At 52.5% G+C, this 21,363-nt stretch overlaps 9 protein-coding genes across 9 annotated transcripts; 4 read left to right on the top strand and 5 right to left on the bottom strand.

Moving 5' to 3' along the window:
- Window positions 1-506: 506 nt before the first annotated feature.
- On the top strand, window positions 507-3,084 carry PV05_09030 (uncharacterized protein). Its single transcript, XM_013458586.1, has one exon. It carries the CDS (start codon window positions 583-585, stop codon window positions 2,800-2,802), a length of 2,220 nt encoding a protein of 739 aa, XP_013314040.1. The 5' UTR covers window positions 507-582; the 3' UTR covers window positions 2,803-3,084.
- Window positions 2,895-8,132, bottom strand: PV05_09029 (3-phosphoshikimate 1-carboxyvinyltransferase). Its single transcript, XM_013458585.1, has 2 exons — window positions 3,303-8,132; window positions 2,895-3,252 (listed from the first exon to the last, which is right to left on the bottom strand). Exons 1-2 carry the CDS (start codon window positions 8,100-8,102, stop codon window positions 3,226-3,228), a joined length of 4,827 nt encoding a protein of 1,608 aa, XP_013314039.1. The 5' UTR covers window positions 8,103-8,132; the 3' UTR covers window positions 2,895-3,225.
- Window positions 8,133-8,334: 202 nt separating this feature from the next.
- On the bottom strand, window positions 8,335-10,701 carry PV05_09028 (uncharacterized protein). Its single transcript, XM_013458584.1, has one exon. It carries the CDS (start codon window positions 10,417-10,419, stop codon window positions 8,560-8,562), a length of 1,860 nt encoding a protein of 619 aa, XP_013314038.1. The 5' UTR covers window positions 10,420-10,701; the 3' UTR covers window positions 8,335-8,559.
- Window positions 10,702-11,005: 304 nt separating this feature from the next.
- PV05_09027 (40S ribosomal protein S0) lies at window positions 11,006-12,583 on the bottom strand. Its single transcript, XM_013458583.1, has 3 exons — window positions 12,333-12,583; window positions 11,151-12,275; window positions 11,006-11,099 (listed from the first exon to the last, which is right to left on the bottom strand). The coding sequence occupies exons 1-2, from the start codon at window positions 12,503-12,505 to the stop codon at window positions 11,561-11,563; spliced, it is 888 nt and encodes a 295-aa protein (XP_013314037.1). The 5' UTR covers window positions 12,506-12,583; the 3' UTR covers window positions 11,006-11,099; window positions 11,151-11,560.
- Window positions 12,584-12,758: 175 nt separating this feature from the next.
- On the top strand, window positions 12,759-13,889 carry PV05_09026 (ribosomal protein S15). The gene is made up of 2 exons (XM_013458582.1): window positions 12,759-12,839; window positions 12,890-13,889. Exons 1-2 carry the CDS (start codon window positions 12,794-12,796, stop codon window positions 13,792-13,794), a joined length of 951 nt encoding a protein of 316 aa, XP_013314036.1. The 5' UTR covers window positions 12,759-12,793; the 3' UTR covers window positions 13,795-13,889.
- On the bottom strand, window positions 13,854-14,972 carry PV05_09025 (uncharacterized protein). The gene is made up of 4 exons (XM_013458581.1): window positions 14,831-14,972; window positions 14,272-14,703; window positions 14,127-14,209; window positions 13,854-14,074 (listed from the first exon to the last, which is right to left on the bottom strand). The coding sequence occupies exons 1-4, from the start codon at window positions 14,891-14,893 to the stop codon at window positions 13,888-13,890; spliced, it is 765 nt and encodes a 254-aa protein (XP_013314035.1). The 5' UTR covers window positions 14,894-14,972; the 3' UTR covers window positions 13,854-13,887.
- Window positions 14,973-15,450: 478 nt separating this feature from the next.
- Window positions 15,451-16,171, bottom strand: PV05_09024 (uncharacterized protein; the record flags this gene model as incomplete). The annotated part of the gene is made up of 2 exons (XM_013458580.1): window positions 15,451-15,692; window positions 15,742-16,171. The coding sequence occupies 2 exons, from the start codon at window positions 16,169-16,171 to the stop codon at window positions 15,451-15,453; spliced, it is 672 nt and encodes a 223-aa protein (XP_013314034.1).
- Window positions 16,172-17,971: 1,800 nt separating this feature from the next.
- Window positions 17,972-18,760, top strand: PV05_09023 (uncharacterized protein; the record flags this gene model as incomplete). Its single annotated transcript, XM_013458579.1, has 2 exons — window positions 17,972-18,224; window positions 18,294-18,760. The coding sequence occupies 2 exons, from the start codon at window positions 17,972-17,974 to the stop codon at window positions 18,758-18,760; spliced, it is 720 nt and encodes a 239-aa protein (XP_013314033.1).
- Window positions 18,761-20,432: 1,672 nt separating this feature from the next.
- Window positions 20,433-20,717, top strand: PV05_09022 (uncharacterized protein; the record flags this gene model as incomplete). The annotated part of the gene is made up of 1 exon (XM_013458578.1): window positions 20,433-20,717. One exon carries the CDS (start codon window positions 20,433-20,435, stop codon window positions 20,715-20,717), a length of 285 nt encoding a protein of 94 aa, XP_013314032.1.
- Window positions 20,718-21,363: the final 646 nt, after the last annotated feature.

The following is a 21,363-nucleotide window of genomic DNA, read 5'->3' as shown; positions in this document are numbered from 1 at the left end:
GCTGGTCTTGTTGGCTTTCATGATGATTAAACTAGCCTCGAGGTCCCTGCACCTCAAGCAGGACCCGAGGAAGTTTCCGTACTCTGGTCTCATGGGTAAATCCGTGTAATTTGGAGCTAGGGTGCCATCCGACGACAAACAGCAGCGAGGACAATTTGTGTGGCAGGGGGTCCTCCTGTTCAATGCGGTGCCAACTGCTGCTTCGACGATTCAAGCGGCAGCTGTTTGCACCCCGGTTAAGCGAGTTTAATTACACGATTTACCCATGAGACCGCAGTACAGGCTCGTCGAGTGCGTCAGGGAGGATGATGATGTTGCGATGAAGAAGCTTCATGGCGGACCGGTGCCCGGAATGACTCCTACAGCAAGGGCCACTAGGCTCCTTTGGATGACTAACTTAGGCTCGCCAGGCCATCACGTGGGCGGTTGGTCGCTGCGGAGAAAAAAGTCCGTCATTTGAATCTTCTCCGCATCCAGGATATTTTTTCTCAGACATTCGAAGAATACTCCGTACTGCGCTTAACATTGGGCATTCTGTGCTAGAGTGCTCTGAGTGTCCTTGATATCGCCGCAGTTTTGTCAATGGACATGGATATCGACGACTTTCCCATATCTCCGGCCAAGCGCCAAAGGACGAATTCACCGGAGGAAGACCGTCACGCCCCTCCTCTGCATGCGTACCCTGAGGACGAAATCAATGGCTCGCTGAACGAAACGTCGCAAGTGGATGTCCCTTCTTCCAAAATCCCTGGACTGGGTGGACTAGAAGAGCAGATCGCTGAAATTCCGCCGATGAAGGAGGCGCACGACAGTCAGGACCCGAACTCCTTGTTGGACGCATTGATGCTGCAGGTTGAAGCCGAGTCCTCTGCGATTGCGCCAGCGCAGCCGCCGTTAACAGACCCCGTGCTCCCAACAGCATCGGCACTCGAAGTGCAGTATGCAGAACAAACACAAGAGGTGGAAAACCATGAGTCCAGTACACATGGAGGTCAGAAGGACAGCGAGACGGTGCCAGCTGCGGAAGTCTCTGCTGCACCGATTGAAGTGTCTATTGCGGTAACACAAGATGCCGCCGTAGATGATGTTGGGGAAAACAACACTATGCAGGGAGCCATGGTAGACGTCAAGTCAGACACTGATGGTGCCATACCGATGGTAGGAGATACAACCGGGGCACCAGCTGCTCCTGCCTATCTTGAACGCTCCATGGACGTGATCCCAAGCGAGGAATCGCGAGCGCCTGGGGCAGATGCCGAGGGTGCTGAGTGGGAAATTGACTCCTCACCGTACGATTCCTCTTCAGACTCCGATTCTTCCGACGATACCACGTCCTCGGACGAAGATAGCGACGAGGATGCCGATGGTGAATATTCGATGCTTGATCCGGAAGAGACGGCTCGGCTCCTCATGCAGGAAGATGGCGGGTCTGACGACGAAGGAGGAAGATCACGAGATAAGACAGATCGTGCTCCTCTTCGGACAGCAAATGAGCGACAAGAGGAGGTAATACCTAAACCTGATATTGTTGTCACAGAGGATATGAAGATAGAAGAGCTAGGCAACGTTGAAGTCGTGGTCGAGAGCACTGTTGTTATCAAGGCGAAGACTTCAGGGGAATACCAGGTTTTGGAATCAGGGTCATTGATCTGCCTTCAGGATCGATCAGTTGTCGGGGTCGTTGCAGACTTGATCGGACGAGTCGAAGAACCCCGATATACGATTCGATTCACGAACGACGAAGCCATTGCAGATGCTGGTCTATCTCAGACCGGTACGACCGTTTTTTACGTTCCTCAGCATTCAACTTTTGTCTTTACTCAGCCGCTCAAGAACGTCAAAGGCAGTGACGCATCCAACTTCCATGATGAGGAAGTGGCTGAGGACGAGATGGAATTCTCAGATGATGAAGCCGAGGCAGAACACAAGCGTCAGGTGAAAGCCAAAAGGCAAGGAAGGTCAGGAGATACTGGACGAGGCCGCGGTGGTTCGAAGTTTGGAAGAGGCTCCCAACGCGGAGGGCGTGGTGAACCTCATGGCCATCATGCCGATAACAACGGCTATGGCAGTGGCTCTTTGAAAATGAACTATGACGATGTCGCAGACGGCGGTGATGAAGGCTACACTCCCTTGCAAAGACCAGACAACATGACGAACGTTTTGGCGAAAGGGGACCAACCTCAAGAACGGAGCCTAGGCCATCCGCTTCCACCACCGTCCACATTCAATGCTGGTAGAGGTGGTTTTGGTGGACGTGGAAGAGGCCAGGGCAGAGGAAGGGGAGGATCTCGTGGTAATCGTGGTGGAGGTGGCTTCAACCAGCCTCGAGGTGGTGGCTTTCACCGGCAACAGCACAATGCCAACAGTTCTCAGACTGGCTATGTTCCTGCCGGGCCTGAGCTCAATCTTCCTACAACACCCTCGATCACGCCTCACAACATAAGCTATCCTCCTACGACACCCTCGCCAATGACACCTTTACCGAATGGTTCCTTCAATTTCGGGAGCTTTCAAACCCCTCCCAATTTTCCGTTCATGCCGCAATTGGCGCCAGGATTTCCACCGTCCTTTACCCCAAACTTCCAGCACCAACAACCACAACAACAATATCAGCAGCCTTATCAGCAGCAGTTTCACCAGCCATACCAACCTCCACCAGGTCAGCAGAGTCATGCTCCAGGAACGGATCCCAGGATAACAGCTCAGCAAAGCTTTTCTTCGGGGCCCTGGTCAAGTAATCCTGCTATAGCCGCAGCTCTGAGGCGGCACGCGGAGGAGCAGAGGAGGAACCAAGGATTGTGAGCTGGCACGCAAGACTAATATTCAAGCTGTATGGGGCGTTAGTCTTCAGGATCAAGCGGTGTTCGGGATGACTTTAGGAAACGTTCGTCAGTGGACCCATGACTTGTACCATATTGACGAGCCAACAAAAAGTAGGGTCGTCGTGTTATGGAAGCCGAGTGTCAGTAATTGAGATACCCCGTCTAGAAGAAAAGGCGCCCCCGGAACAAAGAACTCATGCCTTGAGGTGCACTTATTGTCTCAAAGCCACTACTGTATTTCTAGTATCAGACTTCGATCCCCACCGTCCTATGCTCCATTTTCTTTTTTCGTAGTATCTACCAACACTTACTTTTGATTCACGACAGGAATGATTGATGCTAAAACGACGACACTGCAAAACGATACGGCGGACTTGAGAGCTGGAAGGATTCCAGTCCCACCTCATGCATTAGCACCGAGGACAACTTCCTGCAATACAAAAGTCAGAGAGTACAACATCAGCATGGTAGCAGACTTACCCTAGTAATCCTCGAACCCAAGCCTCTCACTTTGATCCCGGTCCAGTATTCGAACTGCCACTCTCCCTGGGTGACCAGCGTCTCCAGTCCTTGAATGGTCTTCCAGCCTCCACCTGCACTACTCTCTGCCATCTTCATGACGTCCGTATGCGCAGGCTTGTACGCCAGCTCGAGCAATATTCTACTGGGCGCACTTGACCCTTGACCCTTGGGCATCGACGCCGCAGGCACGGGCGTCGAGAAGATCTTCTTCAATGCGCCACCGAGCGACGCGTCGATGGGTATGTTCGCTGGGATCGTCGCAATAGCCACAGTCGGCGGCGTGGTGATCTTCTTCTCCAGTCCATCGGCCGCGGTGTCCAGAACGACGAGCTCATAGACTGGCGGGAAGGCCTTGGCCAACTCCACGATCTTCGCCACGTCCCGCCCCACGAGATAAATAGGCTTGTACCCCATCGTGTGCAGCGTGTGGATGGCGGCGCGCGCGGTGCCTCCTCCACCGATAACCAAGCCCGACTGCTCCGCGTCGCCCAGCGCCGTGCTCGCGCCAGCGGCTCGCAGACAGCCCATCATGCCCAAGTAATCCGTATTGCGTCCGACGAGTTTCACCTTTTTCTCTCCAGCCACGGAAACAGGGACAGGTACGATCGTATTCACCGCGCCAATCAACCTCGCCGACTCATCAACCTCATCCAACAACGCCATGACGTCGAGTTTGAGTGGGATCGTCACGCTCGCGCCTCCGAAGTCGTCGGCGCGGATCTTACTCTTGACCACATCAACGCTCGTCGTCTCGCACGCATCGTAATGATGCGGTAGTCCAGTCTCTTTGAAGAGCGTATTGTGCAGAGCTGGACTCTTACTCGCGGCGATCGGACTGCCAAATAGATAGAACTGCTTGGGCACGATTTCGCCCATGAGGCTCAAACCCTGACGGATCTCTGCGGCCGAGAGCTGTCCTGGCGCCGCCTTGAACGGCAGGGCGGGATGGCTCACGGGAGTCATGAACCCGTTGAGTATGCGCGACGCCTGTCCCGCGCGGCCCATGTTGATCGCGATGAGCGGCAGATCGGGATGCTGCGAGGCGGACCAGGCCTTGAATTTGCGCAGGGAAAAATTGTCGTCGAGCGTGTCTGCGACGCCGATGAGCTTGACCACGTCGCCATACTGCAGGCAGCGATTGTATATGGGGATCCATGAGCCAGGTTTGTTCCAGGACAAGCGCGCCTGCGGGTCGTGGTGCGAGGCGATGATGCACGACTGTGAGCTGTTCTTGAGGGTGAAGATCGACGATAGGATAGACTCGGGCAGTGTGGCGACTTCGAGGTCGACGAATTCGCAGCCCATGCGGATCGCGAGCGTGCACAGGGTGTGATAGGCCTCGAATGCGTCGTCGGGAAATTGCCCGCCCTGGGCGCTTGTGCGGATCGTGAAGACCACGGGTAGGGACACGCTCGCGCGGAGGAGAGACAGCTGAGACTTGACGTACTCGGGAGAGGGGACGGCAGAGGGTGCGGCCGGGTCTTTGAGCAAGTCGACGCGTAGTTCGACGGCGTCAGAACCCAAGCAGACTTCGGGCAGGATCTGGAGGTGTGGGCGCAAGTCGGGGAATGTCAGCGCGACGAAGAATGATTCCCGTTTCTGCTTGAGCTGCGACAGAACGTTGGTCTTGCCGGTGACCATGTGCAGGAAACGGTCGAAGTCGGCCGCTGCTTCGGACATTTTTTCGTTCGGGATGTCCTGGCTGTAGTAGAGGATGTTGCTGCATGCTTCGAACCACGGTTTGCGCCGGAGCCAGACGCCCATCATGTCTTCGACGTAGGCCGGGCGAGTCTTGTCGATTTGTAGAAAGTCCATGACCTGGTTGATGTCCCGTTCGACCAGGAGGACGTGGCCTTTCGTTTGGTGCCAATTTATGAGGAGTTGTCGAGCTTCTGCCGACTCGACGATTCCTCCTCCGCAGGCGAAGATGTAATTGTCAGGCATTTCCTTCATGACTGTTTTAAGGATCGCCAGTTCGCGCCCACGGAAATGTTCCCACCCGTGGTCCTTGATGATTTCTGGGATGGTTTTGCCTTCGCGGTTCTCGAGCTCTGTGTCGAGGTCGATAAGTTTCTTGCCCAGTGACCTTGCTGCCCATCGGCCAGAGGTCGTCTTACCGGCACCTCTCATGCCGATAATGAACATGGATGCAGAACCTCGGTCGAGCTTCTTCCTTGACGACTGCACAGAAGACTCTAACTCCACTCCTTGTAACTTGACACTGAATTGTCGGGCCATTGTGTCCCACCAGCCAGGCCATGTCTTTCCAGTGCACTCCTTTTCGAGAATGAGAGTGGGATGAGGAGCAGCTAGTGCCAGGACGCTGAAGCTCATGGCGACTCGGTGGTCATCGTAGCAATGAACGCCACCTTCTGGCTGCCTGAGCTGAGCTCGGCTGATACCATCCACTTCGATGCCGTCGTCGAATTGGCGACATGTCACACCGAACTTGGCTAGCTCGTCTTCCATTGCTTGTATCCGGTTACATTCTTTCACCCTTTGGTTCGCAATGCCGTAGATGCGCGTCGTGCGGGATTTTCCGCCTTGAGCTACAGCGGCCAGGACTGAAGCCGTGAGAAAGGCGTCGGTCATTGGTTCCATGTCGATGTTCGGGAGTGATTTTAAATTTCCATTATGTGGCCCAGTCACTGTAGTTGATGTGGCCGTTTGTTTGACCTCACAACCCATTGGTTGCAGGACATCAGTGGCAAATTGAGAATCTCCCTGAAGAGAGGCTGATCCAATATTGGGAATCGTGCATGTAGTCCCGGTGATTGCTGCGATCGCTAGTGGATAGGTTGCGGAGCTTGCATCGCTTTCGACCACGTATTCCGAAGGGTTTCGGTATATTCCTTGAGGAATGTGATAGGTATGTTCTTCCGTCTTTGATTTCTCAACTTGGACACCAAACGAGGCCATCATGGCAATGGTCATGTCAATGTACGGCTGCGAGACCGGCTTTCCACCCACGAGCTTCAGCGTGACTGGTTCTTTTGCGTATGGTGCGCACATCAGCAATGAAGACACATATTGCGACGAAACTTTGGCTGCTAGCTTGATTTCACCGCCGTTGAAGCCGCCTGATGCTGCAATGTTCAGCGGAAGGCAGCCTTGGCTCTCTAGGTAGTCGACTTCTGCTCCATTCGCCCTCAATGCATCAACCAAGTCTCCAATCGGTCTTTGCTTCATGCGGGCGTTTCCAGTGAGCACCGTGGACGCTACGTGGCTCTGTCGAGTCAATGTGACCACTGTCGTCAAGAACCTTGCAGCTGTGCCGGCGTTGCCCAGGTACAGCTCTTGATGGCTGGCCTGTAGTTGCCCACCATTTCCATTCACAACCAAGACTTCGCCATCATCTTCCCAAGAGAAAGTGGCAGCGCCTAGCCGAGTCAGCGCTTCTAGCATGACTTCTGTGTCGGCGGACGTGAGCAAATTCTTGATACGGCAGACTCCACGACCAAGAGCGGCAAGGACCAGCGCTCTGTTGGATATGCTTTTCGAACCTGGAGGTGCGCATACCACATTGAGATCTTTTGGTGTGCCTGGAAGGACCTCAATACTTGGTGAAAGAACCACACGAAGGTCAGAATCAGACACTACGCTAGCCTTCTGTTCAAACGTGCGTCCAATGGCGGATAGAAGAACAGCCTTCTTCTTTGCTCCGTCATTCTTCTTGTCCACACCCATTTTCTTGAGCATTCCGTCAACGGTACACTTCTTGCCGCCTGACAGTTTCCGCACCTTCTCATCATCGAGCCTCGTTGGTAGACCGTACGCAGTTATGCATTTCTGTAGACGCCCAACTGCAACACTACTAAGGACACCCAGATGTCGAGCAAGTTCAGCTTCCTTCACCATGCCAATAGCGACGCATTCACCGTGAAGCACCTGCGGTGTCAAAAAAGCCTCCATAGCATGACCGATGGAATGTCCGAAATTTAGTAGGTTGCGCAACCCGGTTTCTCTCTCGTCGATCGTGACCACGTGTGCTTTGAACTTGGCTGATGCGGATATGATTCTTATCAAGATAGGCTCAATGTCCTTAAATCTAGCCGCGCCCTTTTTGACGTCGTCGTTGACTGCTGCCATGATTCGGTCGGCATTATGTTCAAGGGCGATAAATTCCTGCTCCTCGGAAATCGCTGCGGTCTTGATGACCTCAGCCATGCCATTGATGAGCTCCCTTCGCGGCAGCGTCCCGAGGAAATCGAGGTCAATGTATATCCGCTGTGGTTGCCAGATAGCTCCTACAAGGTTCTTGCCGAGAGGGGTGTCGATGGCCGTCTTCCCACCAATTGACGAGTCGACCATGGCAAGAAGTGTTGTCGGCACTTGAACAAACCTGATTCCTCGCATATAAGTAGCAGCGACAAAGCCCGTCAAGTCACCAACAACACCACCTCCAAGGGCTATTATCACAGTGTCGCGACCACATGGTGGGCTCTGGCTGAGGAGCCAGTCCTCGATGTCATCCTTGGTTTGTCGAGATTTGGAACTCTCTCCAGGAGGAATTTCGTAAACCAGTAATCGCGATGAGCTCCCTTTCTCTCTAACTGCATTTGTGAAAGCTTCTTGGAATGATTTCGTGTACAGAGAGCCAAGATTGGTGTCGGTAATCAGGACATAAGTTGATGACTCAAGGCTTGTAAGAAGGTCGGATGCGACGTAATTACGCCAGAGTCCGAAGTTGATGATGATACTCTCTTTGCCGAGCAAGCTCACTCGCACCTCCTTCGCCGTACCATTGACTATCGTCATCGTCGCGCATGGAAATTCAGCTTGATCTCATTTCAGGGACAAGGGCAGTGACCAGAGATTATTTTTATGTCTTTGCAGGTTCTGTTGCTTGGCGGCGCTAGTGTAGCCTTGCATTGAAATAAGAGCTCTAGATTGGGGGAAAGGAGTCGCTTAAGTGACGCTAGTCTGTAGCACGAGGCTGGAGACATCCTCGCGAGGGTCCTCTAAGTTACGTCGTCTGGGCCCGGCTGTTCGACATGTTTATTACAATCTTCACAAATTCCCACTGACTATATAACCAACTCATTTGGAGTGTAAGAGCCAGCTTGTCGCTAAGGCATCACCTCCATAACCTAAACGGCGCCTGAAATAGAAGCGCGTCAACTCATCTCTTGCTAAAATGCCACATAGCTCAAATCCGACTACTGTAGAATGCAAAATCCTTTCGCGACAAAATCACGCCCCTAAACTTATGACTTCAATCCTCTTTGAAACCATCATCAGATCGACGGACACGTGAGGGAAGGGCTGATGCAGCAGCATCGTCATCCAGGGAACTTGGTATGCCCGCTGCTGTTACCTCGACCGGCGACTGAATAATGGCACCTCCACCCTCATCAGTAATAATCTGCGAATGCTCATGATCGCTGATGGCCGGAAATGCAGAGCTGTTTGTGACTCCACTGCTTTCCTTGCGCGCTTGGACACGTCTTCGATCCGACGCGTCGCTCACAAAGTTCCCTGTGTCGGTTCTGCCCTTCGGGAAGATTGACTTTGGCAAATCTTCTTTATCTTTCTTGCCAGGTGCCATTGGTCGTTCGAGCTGTGGTCCAAAGTGCTCGTTACGCTTTAGGCAGTTCTTCTTCTTTTTATATGTTTCCCACCATACCTTGTTATCGTTGCGGATGTGAGGGAAGAGGTCCCACTTGTCCATGCTCTCTTCCTCATCCTGACTGAGAGCTAGCCAGGCGTACAGATCTTGTCGTTTCTTGGAGCGTTCTTTTCCTGGGTCGAGAGGCCCGCTAGTCCAGGTCGAATCCTTGCCCCCGGCAAATTCGTACGACTGGGGCCATTCGTAGATTTCGGCCTTTAAGCGCGAACCAATCCAGCACTCCCGCAACTTGATGGGCTCAGCTGCTGGAGCATTCTCATCTGCTTGTTGATGCTGCTTATATTCCTTGGTACCCGAGCCACTAAGAAAGCTCCTTCTCCAACGCTGAAGCGTCTGCACCCATTCCGAGTCATCACAGGAAAATTTCAGTACCAGCAAAATTGTGGGCAGCACGATAAGGACAACAGTGTACAGTTGGCTGACCAGAGCGGCCATGCCAATCGCCACAATGTGCACCGCGAATGCAAGCCAACCAATGGATCTGACCACAAAGTATGTTTGCGGATGCAGGACCTTTGGACCCTCAATGAAGAGAGATGGTGGAGCAAGTAACTCGTGTGGCATCCAAAAAGTTACTGCCTTCGAATCCGTCTGGATAATGAGAACTTTGGTACTTTTGCCAGTCCATGCATAATCGGGATCTTCGAATTTCTTCGGATCGAACTTTGGACGCTGAGGCATTGTGTCAGAGTCCATCAGTCTGGTTCGCTGCTCTGGACGCTTTGATGAGGCAAAATCCTGGGTAGAGACATTGTCTCGTCCTGATATGCCACCATCCAGGTCTCCATTGGAGGCAAGGCTACGCCTTCTCCTCTTCGATTCTCGCTTTCCCTCCTTTTGCATCTTCCTTGCGTCCAGCTCGTGTAACCATTTAACCCTTGCCGCTTCATACGTGCCTTCTGGTGGTGCTGGCGTTGCATTTTTGACAACTTCGTCCACTCTAGCATCCACGGCAGCGCGTTGCTGACCCACCACATAGACTCGAACAATGATAGAGATATCCATCGCCAAAGCATTGGCGAAGCCGTACCAATCCCTTGACAGAATCGTCAGAGCTATAAGGAAGCCGTTGAAGATGAAGCTGATGATGAATGAGATGATGATATCATTCCGCCGAGATTTGGGAGGAGTGACCTTCCAGACAACGAAGCTCCGAGTGGCTTCGAAGTCCTGCGACAACATCCATCTTGTCAACCAGGCGGATAAGTCGGTTGTATGGATACCCTGTGAAATATTGTAGAGGTTGAAACCAGCTTCTTTGCAGGTAATCTGGTTGCCGGCAATGACAAAAGCACCAAGGATCGGCAGGTACTCGAGATACGCGCTCCTGACTAGACGCCCCACGGCGCCATTGACTTCTTCAGCTCCTAGGAGCGTGACAAGACCAAGGGCATCTATCTTAAATGGTGACCAGTTGTGCACCACTCCCCACGGTGCCCAAGTCATAATGGGAATCCCCTGTCTGCCTCGGTTCCTTCGATTTGGGTACGGCTAGAAGCTGAGCTCGGGGAACGGGCCGTGCGTGCTCAACAGATCGATCAGGCTGGGGCGGGGATGGACAAGACCATCGCGGCGCGAAGCCCTAAAGGAAGAATAAGTGGCCCCAGAACAATCAAGGTTTCTTTGATTCGATACAGAAGCATCTTCAGCTGGCGAGAGATGCTGATGAAGCTCAAGGGAGCTGCTTTGGAATAAAGAGCGAGCTGAGGCGGTTATGAAGGCCAGAGTCTGGACTTCGGTTTCAGCCCCAGATGCCTAGAGGCTAAGACAAGGGTCTAGTGGTTATGAAGTGAGCCTGCCACCCAGCCTGCACCCTGGGAGTTTCAAAAGCCATATTACTCGTATAAGGCCGCCCATCGACCGTTTGTTGGCAACAGCCGGAAATAGGGGCCTACAGAATGCCATGCCCGATTCACCCTATCGTTCTGGAGCTGCTCAGCTGCCGTTTTCGATCATGGTAATTCCTCAGCCTCACATCATAGGTCCGCTCCTCGTATCGCTCTAATTAAGGATGTTGGTAAACTATGGTCGACTCAGAAAGGCTTGTCGTGACCGGCCGCGAAGATTGCGCGCGAATGCGTGTCTCAGCCTGGTAACACAGAAATACGGCGCTCTTTCGCCAGGCCCTGTTAAATGCTTCAGTCTTGGACGTGGTCTCGATAAACCTTGATGCTGACCTGCTTTGGCTTCTAGATAGGACTCTGCTACACTTCTTGGCATGCAGGGCGGGAAAAGCAAAGGTACTCAATGAGAAAGTGTATGCAGTGCAGGTTTTGCTGTGTTTTTGTTCTATCTTATTCTTTTGGACTTGTGCTCGATGAAACTCAGGTCACAAGACTCATCTTCCACAAGGCTGGGCAACGATCAAGTACAATCCCTTCATCTCCAGCACAGGGCTTTCCCTCTTCCAGGAAGAACGAATGATCCCAGTTGAGTATCTTTCCCTCATGAGTGCCGTTGACTTTCGACCTTGCGAGATTTCTCTGAAGATAGCAGGTGGATGTCGGAGAATGTTTTCTTCTGGTGGTTGTTGATGAAGCTGTAGATTGTGCATAGTACTTTTTCGATTGATGGCTTTGATGCCTCTTTACCAGCCGCTGGCACTGGTAGCGGCGACAGCAGCAGCAGCGGTGGCGCCAGCAGTAGTCTCTTGGGCCCAGTCACCACCACCGGTGCCGGGGTCGTTCCAGTTGGCATCAGCCTGGGGAGCGCCCTCGATACCTGGCGCAGTACCCGACTCTCCAGCCCAATCCGCATTGTCTGTGAAGCCACGGTCAACCGCAGCTGGGCCAGCTTCTTCAACACCTGGCACTTTCTCCTCCTCTTTCTGTTCCTCAGCCTCAGGATCACGGTAGAAGTAGAGATCGACCACAACATCCCACTCGACCTCACGGTTAGCGAGAGTGCCTCGAAGACGGAGAACCTCACGAGCCAACAACCACCAGATCAAACCAATGGCATGACGACCCTTGTTGTTGGTGGGGATGGCAACGTCGACGAACTCGGTAGGAGAGTCAGTGTCGCAGAGAGCGATGACTGGGATGTTGACGTAGGAAGCTTCCTTGATAGCTTGGGCGTCGGTGCGAGGGTCGGTAACGATGATCAAGCGAGGTTCCTTGAAGGAGCGGGTGATGTAGTTGGTGAAGTTACCGGGGGTGAAACGACCAGCAATGGCGACGGCTCCAGTGTGTGCAGCAAACTTGAGCACGGCACGTTGACCGTAGGGACGAGCAGAGATGACACAGATGTCGGCCGGGTTGTCAATTGCGGCGATGATGCGGGCTGCGAGGACAATTTTCTCCCTGCGCGCGCGGAAATTAGCAATTGATATCTTTCTTCCTTGTTGGTTATGTTAATACCAGGTCTTTGAGATGTTGATCACATTGACACCGTCAGGTCGAGTCTTCCAGAGGTATGGTTCCATGTGCACCTGCAAGTTCTTAGATCCCAAATGACATTGTGCCGCCAGGAGCATTTCAATGTCCTGAGACGTGGGATTGAAGATAGCAGGAAGGTTTGCTGGGCTCGCCATGTTTGCGACTGAGGATGCGATTCAGTCAAGAAGCGAGTTCTAGAGAATTGGGAAGCTGAAGAGGTGTGAGAGTTGGAGTTGAACGAATGTAGATCGTCCCTTCCGCAGGGAAATTTCGTTCGTGCGCCAAACCGCATGCCAAGATTTAGAATTATTTAACCTCATTAGGCCTAGTCAAACTCGGCTCCGGAAATACGTTTCGACGGGACGAGATTCGAGTTTGGGCAGCATTTATTTGAGAAAGTCGAGGAGACTGCGCTGCGCTGCCCATCAAACATCGACACAACAATGCCTCCACGCGCATTGCCTGCACTAGCAAGCAGTATCTTCAATTGTGAGTTGCATATTGGCCTTCAGGGAGAATTACATTGACAAGGCTTTTAGTGACAAGCCTTCTTCAGAGCTTGCCTTCGGCATCACGCGGTCAAGCCTTTACGAAATGTTCAACATGTCTCTTCTCTACTACGGCTCCTCTAGAAGCGAAGCGCGCCAAAAAGCGGAAAGCCAAAAAGCATAGAGATCCGTACCGCTTGGCCCAGGCTCGACAGCGGAAATCTGCCAATTTGGCTCGACAAAAAGTATTGCAAGAAGAACGCAAACTTGCGCTGGGCGACCCTGTCCGATCACAACCGACTCCTTTTGTCAGGTCACTGCGCGCACACGCCCCTATCGAGACAATCAGAGACTCTTATCTGAACTACTTTCTGAAGAAGGAGGACGTGGACAAGTCCTTGGAGTACTCGAAATGGCTTACCGAGCCTCTACCTCAAGCGAACCCTGTACCGGGACAACCTGACGACTTGGAGAAGAAGATTCAGGAGCATGCTGCTTCTCATGATAATGCATCCAAGGCTTTGCTGGCAATAGCATCTCTGGACAACGCCAGCAGCAAAGACCGTGTCCGCATCAACATCCAAAGGTGCATTGAAGAATTTGGCCGCCACAGAACTGATGACATCCTCCCTCCACGACTACAAAGCAAACAGCTGCCTGGAACGAGCGATCCAGAGTCAGAAACGAGCGCAATCGAGGTTCCCAAGAGAATCGGTGCAGATACAGGCTCTCCGGAAGTACAAATAGCGATTCTGACGGCCAAGATCAACGTGCTGGCAGACAACTTGCACAAGAAAGACAAGAGCAACAAGCGAGGGCTAAGGCTAATGGTACACAAGAGACAGAAGCTGATGGCCTATCTGAGGCGTCAGGACAGAGGTGGCCCAAGGTGGCAGAATGTCGTTGAAAAGCTTGGTCTGAGCGACGCCATGTGGAAAGAAGAAATCAGCTTGTAACATATTGGTAGGGCCCGGAGCTTTGTACAACCACGTACTGAATACACTACAAACGTTCGGTCAGCTTGTTTTTGACCTGACTAGCTTAATCTCTCAGCTAACACCTCTTCCGCCATCGACGTCAAATGCTGCGCCAGTGATATAGCTAGCCTCATCCGATGCTAGAAAGCATACCATATTTGCGACGTCGGCCGGCTGACAGACACGACCTAGTGGGATCGTTCCGAGCACTTTCTTGCGACCTTCTGGCGTATCGTTACCACCCAAGACCTTGGGAAGCCTGCCAAAGCTCAGCTTGATTCCATGACGATGTAGCAGGACAAATGACTCACATTGCCGTCTCTCCGACTGCAGGCCGGATGCAGTTGTATCGGATCTGGTCGACGGCGTACTCGGCGGCCAGGCCTTTCGTCGCCTAATCAAACGGCCTTCAGCATATAGGTTTGTATGCGGCCCACACCGCAGGTCAGAACTTACAACAGTAACAGCGCCTTTACTCGCTGCGTACCAGACCAAATTCGGCCTGGGTCTGGGCTCACTTATACTGCTCAGGTTGATGAACAAGCCCGGCATCTTGTTCTCCTTCCACCACGGCACGATCACTTTTGTGCTCAGATACAGTGGTTTGACGTTCACCTTAAACACGAGGTCGAATTGCTCCTCTGCAACTTCGTGCGACGGCGCAGCATAGTGGACGACACCTGCACAGTTTACCACTACGTCGAGGCGGTTGTTGAATTTCGACAAGGCTGTCTGAAGGATATCACGCCAGGAGGACTCGAGCGTTATGTCCGCGGTGAATGGGTGGACCAATCCACTGGAACACATCGAAACGGTCTTGGAGTTCTCTTCCGCATTGATATCGACGGCTAGAACTGACGCGCCTTCGGCCGTGAGTTTTTGAACGATCTGGGCAGTCTTTTGTCAGCGAAGACGGTCTCAATTTCCACTACAACGCCAGCTGAGGTTCCTCTCCCTCCTGCCTCAGGCTTTATACGGAGGTCTGGGCACCTCCCGCAGGCATTCTGGAACTTACACCGCGTCCGAACCCTGCGGCTGCACCGCTCACTATGATGGATTTCCCGTCGAGTCGACCCATAGCTTCGACAGCTAAGCTCAAGGATATGTATATGTATGCTTGCAAGGCGCTAACGAAAGCAAATCTTTTACTATAAGGCATCCATCTGGACTCTCGCACGAAGGACATTACCGACATTAAATGCTTCGTATTACTCCGCCTTCGCGGACATCATTACAGTTTGCGGAGAACACTCTGCGGGGACCCAGAGATGGCAGCTTCACTTATTGGTCATTGATGGCTGACCTCGGTTGTTGACTTGCGCAGGAAAATCACGATGGGAGTAAAGCCTCAAGCAAGCCGGAGTGGGCGTCCTTTTTTGCACAGATGATACAAGGCGTCCCCTGACGGACCTGCTTCGTACAAAGAGACCGGGACACCTCCTCAATCAGTACTGACTTGGCGATGCGCCTTGAAGAGAGAATCGCCGCAGTCTATGCGCAATGGGCTCTGGCTTGACTCCTTCGCCTTCATTGCAAGTCGCAGAGTTGGGAACTTTTATGTCTCGCGAACTCTTCATGTCGAGCGAATTGCTGGCAGGGGATACAGCGTCCATCCATGCGCCGCCTCTTTCCGCGCTATTTAGCCTTGCGCATGACCGCCAGGACAAATTCCCCGCCCATGCCCCAGTCACTGCAGTCCACCTTAGTGTCTTGAATGTGCTCGAATCCATGGCGCTTGTAAGTCGACACAGCCGAAGGTACAGCTTCAAGGTATGCCGGTGCACCGTCCCTTGCGGCCTGTTGTATGCCCCATTGCAAGAGCATGCCGCCTGCGCCTTGTCTCCGCCATCTAGCTCTGGTGATCAACGTTGTCAAGACTGAACACGTCAGCTCGTCGCCCAGCACGATCATGTTGCGCTAGCTCACTCCAGGAAACACCAGGGTTGACATAGTCCGCCCGCCTTTTGCAGGCAGCTCCCAGAAGCCCAGCGTGCAGCGGTCCGTTTAGGCCTTCTGCAAAATTCGCTCGAGTGCCAGGTGGCGCGAAGACATCGATTTCAGTGTAGATGTCGGCCTGCGGATACCCATTGGTGTATCTGTGCCACCGGGCCAAAGACACAATCTCCCGTGTCGAAGCGTCCTCGACTTTCATGAATCGGGCTGATGGATCGTTGCGGAATTGCCATTTCTGCTGCTCCATGCTCCAAGCATTTCGACGTGCTGTTGCAACTGGGTCTTGAGCTGGCCATGTTGCAAAGAGAAGAGGCGCTGCTAGTGTCCCTCCAGCTTCGTCAGTATACTTGAGCATCCGATCAAAGTCAGCCTCAACGACAGGAGCCAGAACAAAGGAGGACATGGTGAACTGGTGGTAGGAATCCGCCAAAGACAGTCCAGCACCTCAGGCATCGCCCTTGTATACCTTGTCGCCCAAGGTCTGCCGGGTGTGCATGGAATAGTCCACTGTCACGTGTTTCGTTCATAGGCGCACTCACGGTTTCTTGCAAGGGAAAGTCCAGGGAGCACCACCTCTGCTTTGTGCTGCATTCCTGGTTGATTGGTGGGATGGACTCGGGCGGGAAGATCAGAATGATACAGGTAGAGTGCTTAGAACTCAGGGCCCAACCGCGTGTACAGGCGATCTGAAGTACCAGTTCGCCGCATGGAAGCCACTGCCATTCCGAAAGGCTTGTGGATCGGGGAGGCTGCATTTCGTTATGAGACTCTGAACGAGGGTTTTACAGGAGGAAAAGGACAACGAGTGAGGCATTGCGGGCTTGATGTCGTACAATGATGAGGTTCCGTGCATGACATGGCAGAACGAATTCTCGGGTCAGTGGTCCAGATGCCCGGTGGTTGCAAAATTCCTTCCCTGTCACAGACCCCAGCCGCACGAGTAATGTCTTGTCTCATAGTTTACATTCAGGCAATTGGAAATCATAGAAGAATATGAGATGGTTGAAGGATCATGCTAAAGGGCGTCCCACTCAAGTTGACTCACAAAAGCCTGGTCCGAGACTGCCACCTCGCAACATAAAGACTGTTTCATTGACAACGTATTCTAATGTTCTCTGGTTTCGAGTGCATGTAGGAAGGGATGGGACTTCCACTTGGACGTTCCATCCTTGTGCGAGAGATTCGAAAACGACTCGGAGTTGTATGAACGACCAGACAGTGCGTCATCGTGTGCCTCTTGTCTTGCTGTACCCGGATGTTCCTGATGGTCCTGTAAGACGCGTCTCCAGCAGCCAATCGCTTTGTCTTTTAGGCGTCCCATCACCTACGTCCAACCTCATTCTCACGTTTGTCATGCGAGATTACCACCACTGCACTCTGCTTCTCTACAGCGACAACGCTGTGCTCGCAGCTGAGCTAGCTCTCCGCTATTGATGCTTCACCGCGTGCGAAAGCAGTGTGTATTCAAGAACCTGTTGGTGGCATATATGAGATGATCAGAATGTCCGAGTATACCATGCTGGGAACAGAAGCTACTAGGCCTCGATGAAGCCCCTGGTGAACCGCCTGCCGGTGGCGTGTAAGCATGCCAATCCACCAGCGTATGAAGGGATTTTCCCGAAAAGTGAGGACAGGATGTGTATTCTGCAAACAAGCACGAGTTAAGTGCTCCGAATGCAAACCCGCGTGTAAGAGATGCGTGAAGCGGAAGCTGGAATGTTACTATCGAGTACCCGTGGCCTGGATCTTCCAACCCTCAGATGCAGCATCGTGTGCGCCTGGGACCGACAGCAACAAGACTTCTACGAGAATCGAAGCGCGGCATGGAGCTGTGAATACTCATCTCCAAGAAGCGGCCTCAAGGCCTTGCGATATAGTGCAATCGTCTTCACCTTGTGGGACAAGCACGCCCGCAGCTGCTGATACTGGCCTACTCTCCTATCAAACAAAACAGCCAGCACATCCAGCAGACGGTTTCCATACGTCGCCACCACTCCCCTGCTGCGAAAAAGGCACGTTACAGCATCTCGAGCTTGCAACTTCTTCCTCTGTGACCGACGTTGTCCCTGTTTATGCTGATACGAAACACGCCGCGGCCCTGCAATATTTTCTGGAAATTCGCGCCCCTCGAGTCGCATACAACAAGGAGAATTACTTCTTCGCCATCACGCTGCCTCAAGCTGTGTGGACGCACCCAGCCATCATGGAGGCCATGATCGCCCTAGCTACACTCAGTGCCTCTCTGCATGGTACGAGCACGGCATTGTGGACAGATCGTCCTCCTTCATGTCATTACAGCCAGGCTGTTCGAACTTTGGTACGCTCGGCGTCCGCAAGACATGTCACGCTTCTCGTCTGCTTGTTGCTGTGGCTCTACGAGCAATTCGGGAATCAGCATACTCGAGCACTCTTTCACCGGCAAAATGCTGCCAAGTTGTTGGCAGAGTGGCGAACTTGTGAGTTCGGCAGGGATCGTGCAATGGATGATTACATCGGATCATCCATCGAGCCGGCACTCTTAACAGGCTTGAAGATAACAGCTCCGGTGAAGCTGTGCCGTGAGGTGCTTGCCGCTCTCAGCTTGCTCACCAATAGGCCTATTGCTTGTGGCAAACGATGCACATACGGCGAAACACTGAAGAGCCTTGATGTCTGCATCCATAATTTCCTCGCCCAATGCGTACGAGAAATCCCTACAAGCGATGACCTGATGGTACGAACCGTCTTTACGGGTCTTCAGATGTGGAACTATCAATTTGAGTGTTACAGTGGTTCTCAGTGGGCGGTAGAGGGCCCCATGTTGTTATCATATGCCACAACTGTGGCTATGCTGGCGCAGACCACAAATCTTGTGGAGATCAAAAGGGACGCAGACTGTCAAAGGGCCGGCGAATTTCTACTTGAAGAAGCTTCGAAACTCCGCCGCGCTCAGGTGAATGGAGTGGCCTACCATTGTCTCTTGAAGGGTATAACACTCATTACCGGCGGCTAAGCGATTCAAGGTCTTATGAGACAAGCATCCTCTGCGATCCCGTCTTTGTCGGCCTCCGCGTCAGTGGCTTCAGCACTTCTTATCCACACAAGTATCATGACAAGGACAAGATGTCAAACTCAACTCAGATTCTGCATGACAACAGGTGTATTCGCAGTGCTTGCAATAATGGAACTGGATGCAGTCTGGAATCACTACGGAGAAAGAAGCCGCGCGTCACTTACTCAACGTTGAACGACTGGCGCTTCATTGACCATTTGCAGAGCCCGAATCTTGGGAGCTTTGTCCACTGAAATGAGGTTTGATGTTGTAGTGTCCGAAGCGGTCAAAAACACCGTTCCTGAACAGTGCGATTGATGCCTCTTCCTGGGGAGTTTGTGGACCAAACCTTGCGGAATGTACGGAAGTCAAACTTTCAAAACGAGCCGTCAGCCTTGTGAACAAGAAAACTTCTGGCCTTCCTGTTGGGATCCAAAGAGATGCAGGTTGCCGAAGGTACCAACCAACTTGCCATCATTGTCCTACCTTTTGTTCCATGCAATCTCGGCAGACGCGTCCACGTCTTCTTTATCTCTCCGCCTGGAAACAACACGCTTCATTTTGATTTACGTGCTAATCATCAGTCCACACAATTCCCTCCTCGCTCTTCCAGGCCTCTTCCAACAGAATTGACAGACTTCAGCTTGCAGATGAGCCGACTTTCGTCGGGTTGAGATGACAGCCGCCATGTTTTTCTGTCTTCTTCATGACGATCACCCCAGACGGCAACACTTCCGAGCAGCCAACGTGATCATCGCGCGCGTCCATCTTGGCCCGTCATGGCTTCAATGATGCCGCTGAAGCAGGTAGTCAAAGGTCGTAGCGAGGACAACATCAGGTCCAAGAACTACGACTCTCTTCAATCGGAGACACTTTGAGACTTTCGCTCAAAAGGCAGAGAAAGATTGGCCGAGTCCGCCTTCATGGGCTGACTCTTCATGGGCTGATGGCCTGGTCAAGCAGAAAGTACCTCAACTTTGCTCGATATCTTTTGCTTGCCAGGAGTCTGAAGGGCAACAAACCGTCGCGGGCAAGTTGGCATTTTCAACAAATGGCAGCAACCCGCACTATGGCCTTCACACAAGATATTCCCGTCGCAAGCTCCACGAATGCACACTGCAGCAGGATCTGGAGCCCTCTGCACTCGCATTCGGCATATGCGAGTGCTAAATTTCTGGCAGCGAGCATTATGGCAACGTAAAATTCGACTCGGAATACCCTAGACCAGGTGCGTTGATTCAAGGCATGCGACACTGCCTACCATGAAGTGGAAGTACTAATGTCTGATAAGGCTTTGTCGTCACAAAGGGCACGTCAACACACCATATATATATATATATATATATATACATACAAAGAGAGGCTGCGTTCGTCGAGGCGATGGGATGGAGCGCTCAGACAGTCACTGTGGCAATGAGGCTGCAGCTGGCGCCTTACTCTATGGTTTCCAAGAGCAGGTTGAGACGTCTTCTCTGATCAGCGGGATCCTACCAAAAGTCCCACTAGACGAGCACGGCACCGCGAACGCTACTCAACGGGAGCGTCAAGCGGAGTTAGACGACCTCATGCGGTTATTCGCCATACTCTTCAACAAGCGCCGAGGTTTGGGAGTGCGAAGATGAAAATCGAGACAATGAAGACGTCCAGCGCCCAAGCACAGCCGCTTCAGCGCGTCGACCAAGCTATATCGCACATGCCAGCGTTGCAGGGACACCCAGAATACTTGGCTAATGAGTCTGGTTACCACGACGAATTCCTTCAGACTGCTCAAAATCTTGACAACCTTCAATATCCTCTTGAACCGGATGAAGACACTCTACCACCTCGAATTCCTCTTGGCCTAGAGGACTATCTTCGACAACATCATCTTCGACCAGATTACGACACTCTACCGCCTCCTCGAATAACATCGACTTAGACAACAACGTGCATAGAAGCTTCTCACACGACCAATGCCGTGGCGACACCAGCGCAACAGCTCGATAGACTGTCATCTGAACAGATCCACCGACTACAGATGCGTCAAAAGCGTTGGGAGAGCAAGAGCTTGGGACGCCTATACCGCGATCGTCGGGAAAGAGCCAGCTCACGCATTGCGCAGGGTCTAGACTACAGTCTCGATCTATCCCAAGAGGTAGCAATGAACAACCTACTGGAGGTGATCTTGCACCGAGTTGGTCGGCACTATTTCCAAGCACCTCTCGGACAAGGAGACCCAGTGGAAGGCCACCGAGAAGAACGTCAATGAAGGGCATTGACGCGTTGCTGGCAGAATTGGACGTTGCAAAAGCCGTTGTTGCGCAGTGGAATCAGGACGAGAGCAAGGTGAAGAACCACAAGAACTCATCCTAGGTTTGAACCAGAGGAAGGTCGGATGGACATTTTCCTTCGAACCTGCGAGAAAGACAGATAGATGGAAGGCTCAGTCGCTCGTACGGCTGGACGTAAGACACGTTCAACGTCGATGGAAAAGGCAGAACAAGGCGGGAGATCCGGATGGGAGTGAGGTCATTATGTAGGATGGACAACATGTCGATATAGGAATGAGTGAGAAGAATGGGTGT

This window comes from Exophiala xenobiotica (assembly GCF_000835505.1).
Source record: "Exophiala xenobiotica strain CBS 118157 unplaced genomic scaffold supercont1.5, whole genome shotgun sequence".
Taxonomy (NCBI): domain Eukaryota; kingdom Fungi; phylum Ascomycota; class Eurotiomycetes; order Chaetothyriales; family Herpotrichiellaceae; genus Exophiala; species Exophiala xenobiotica.
This window is presented reverse-complemented; position numbering and strand designations above follow the sequence as displayed.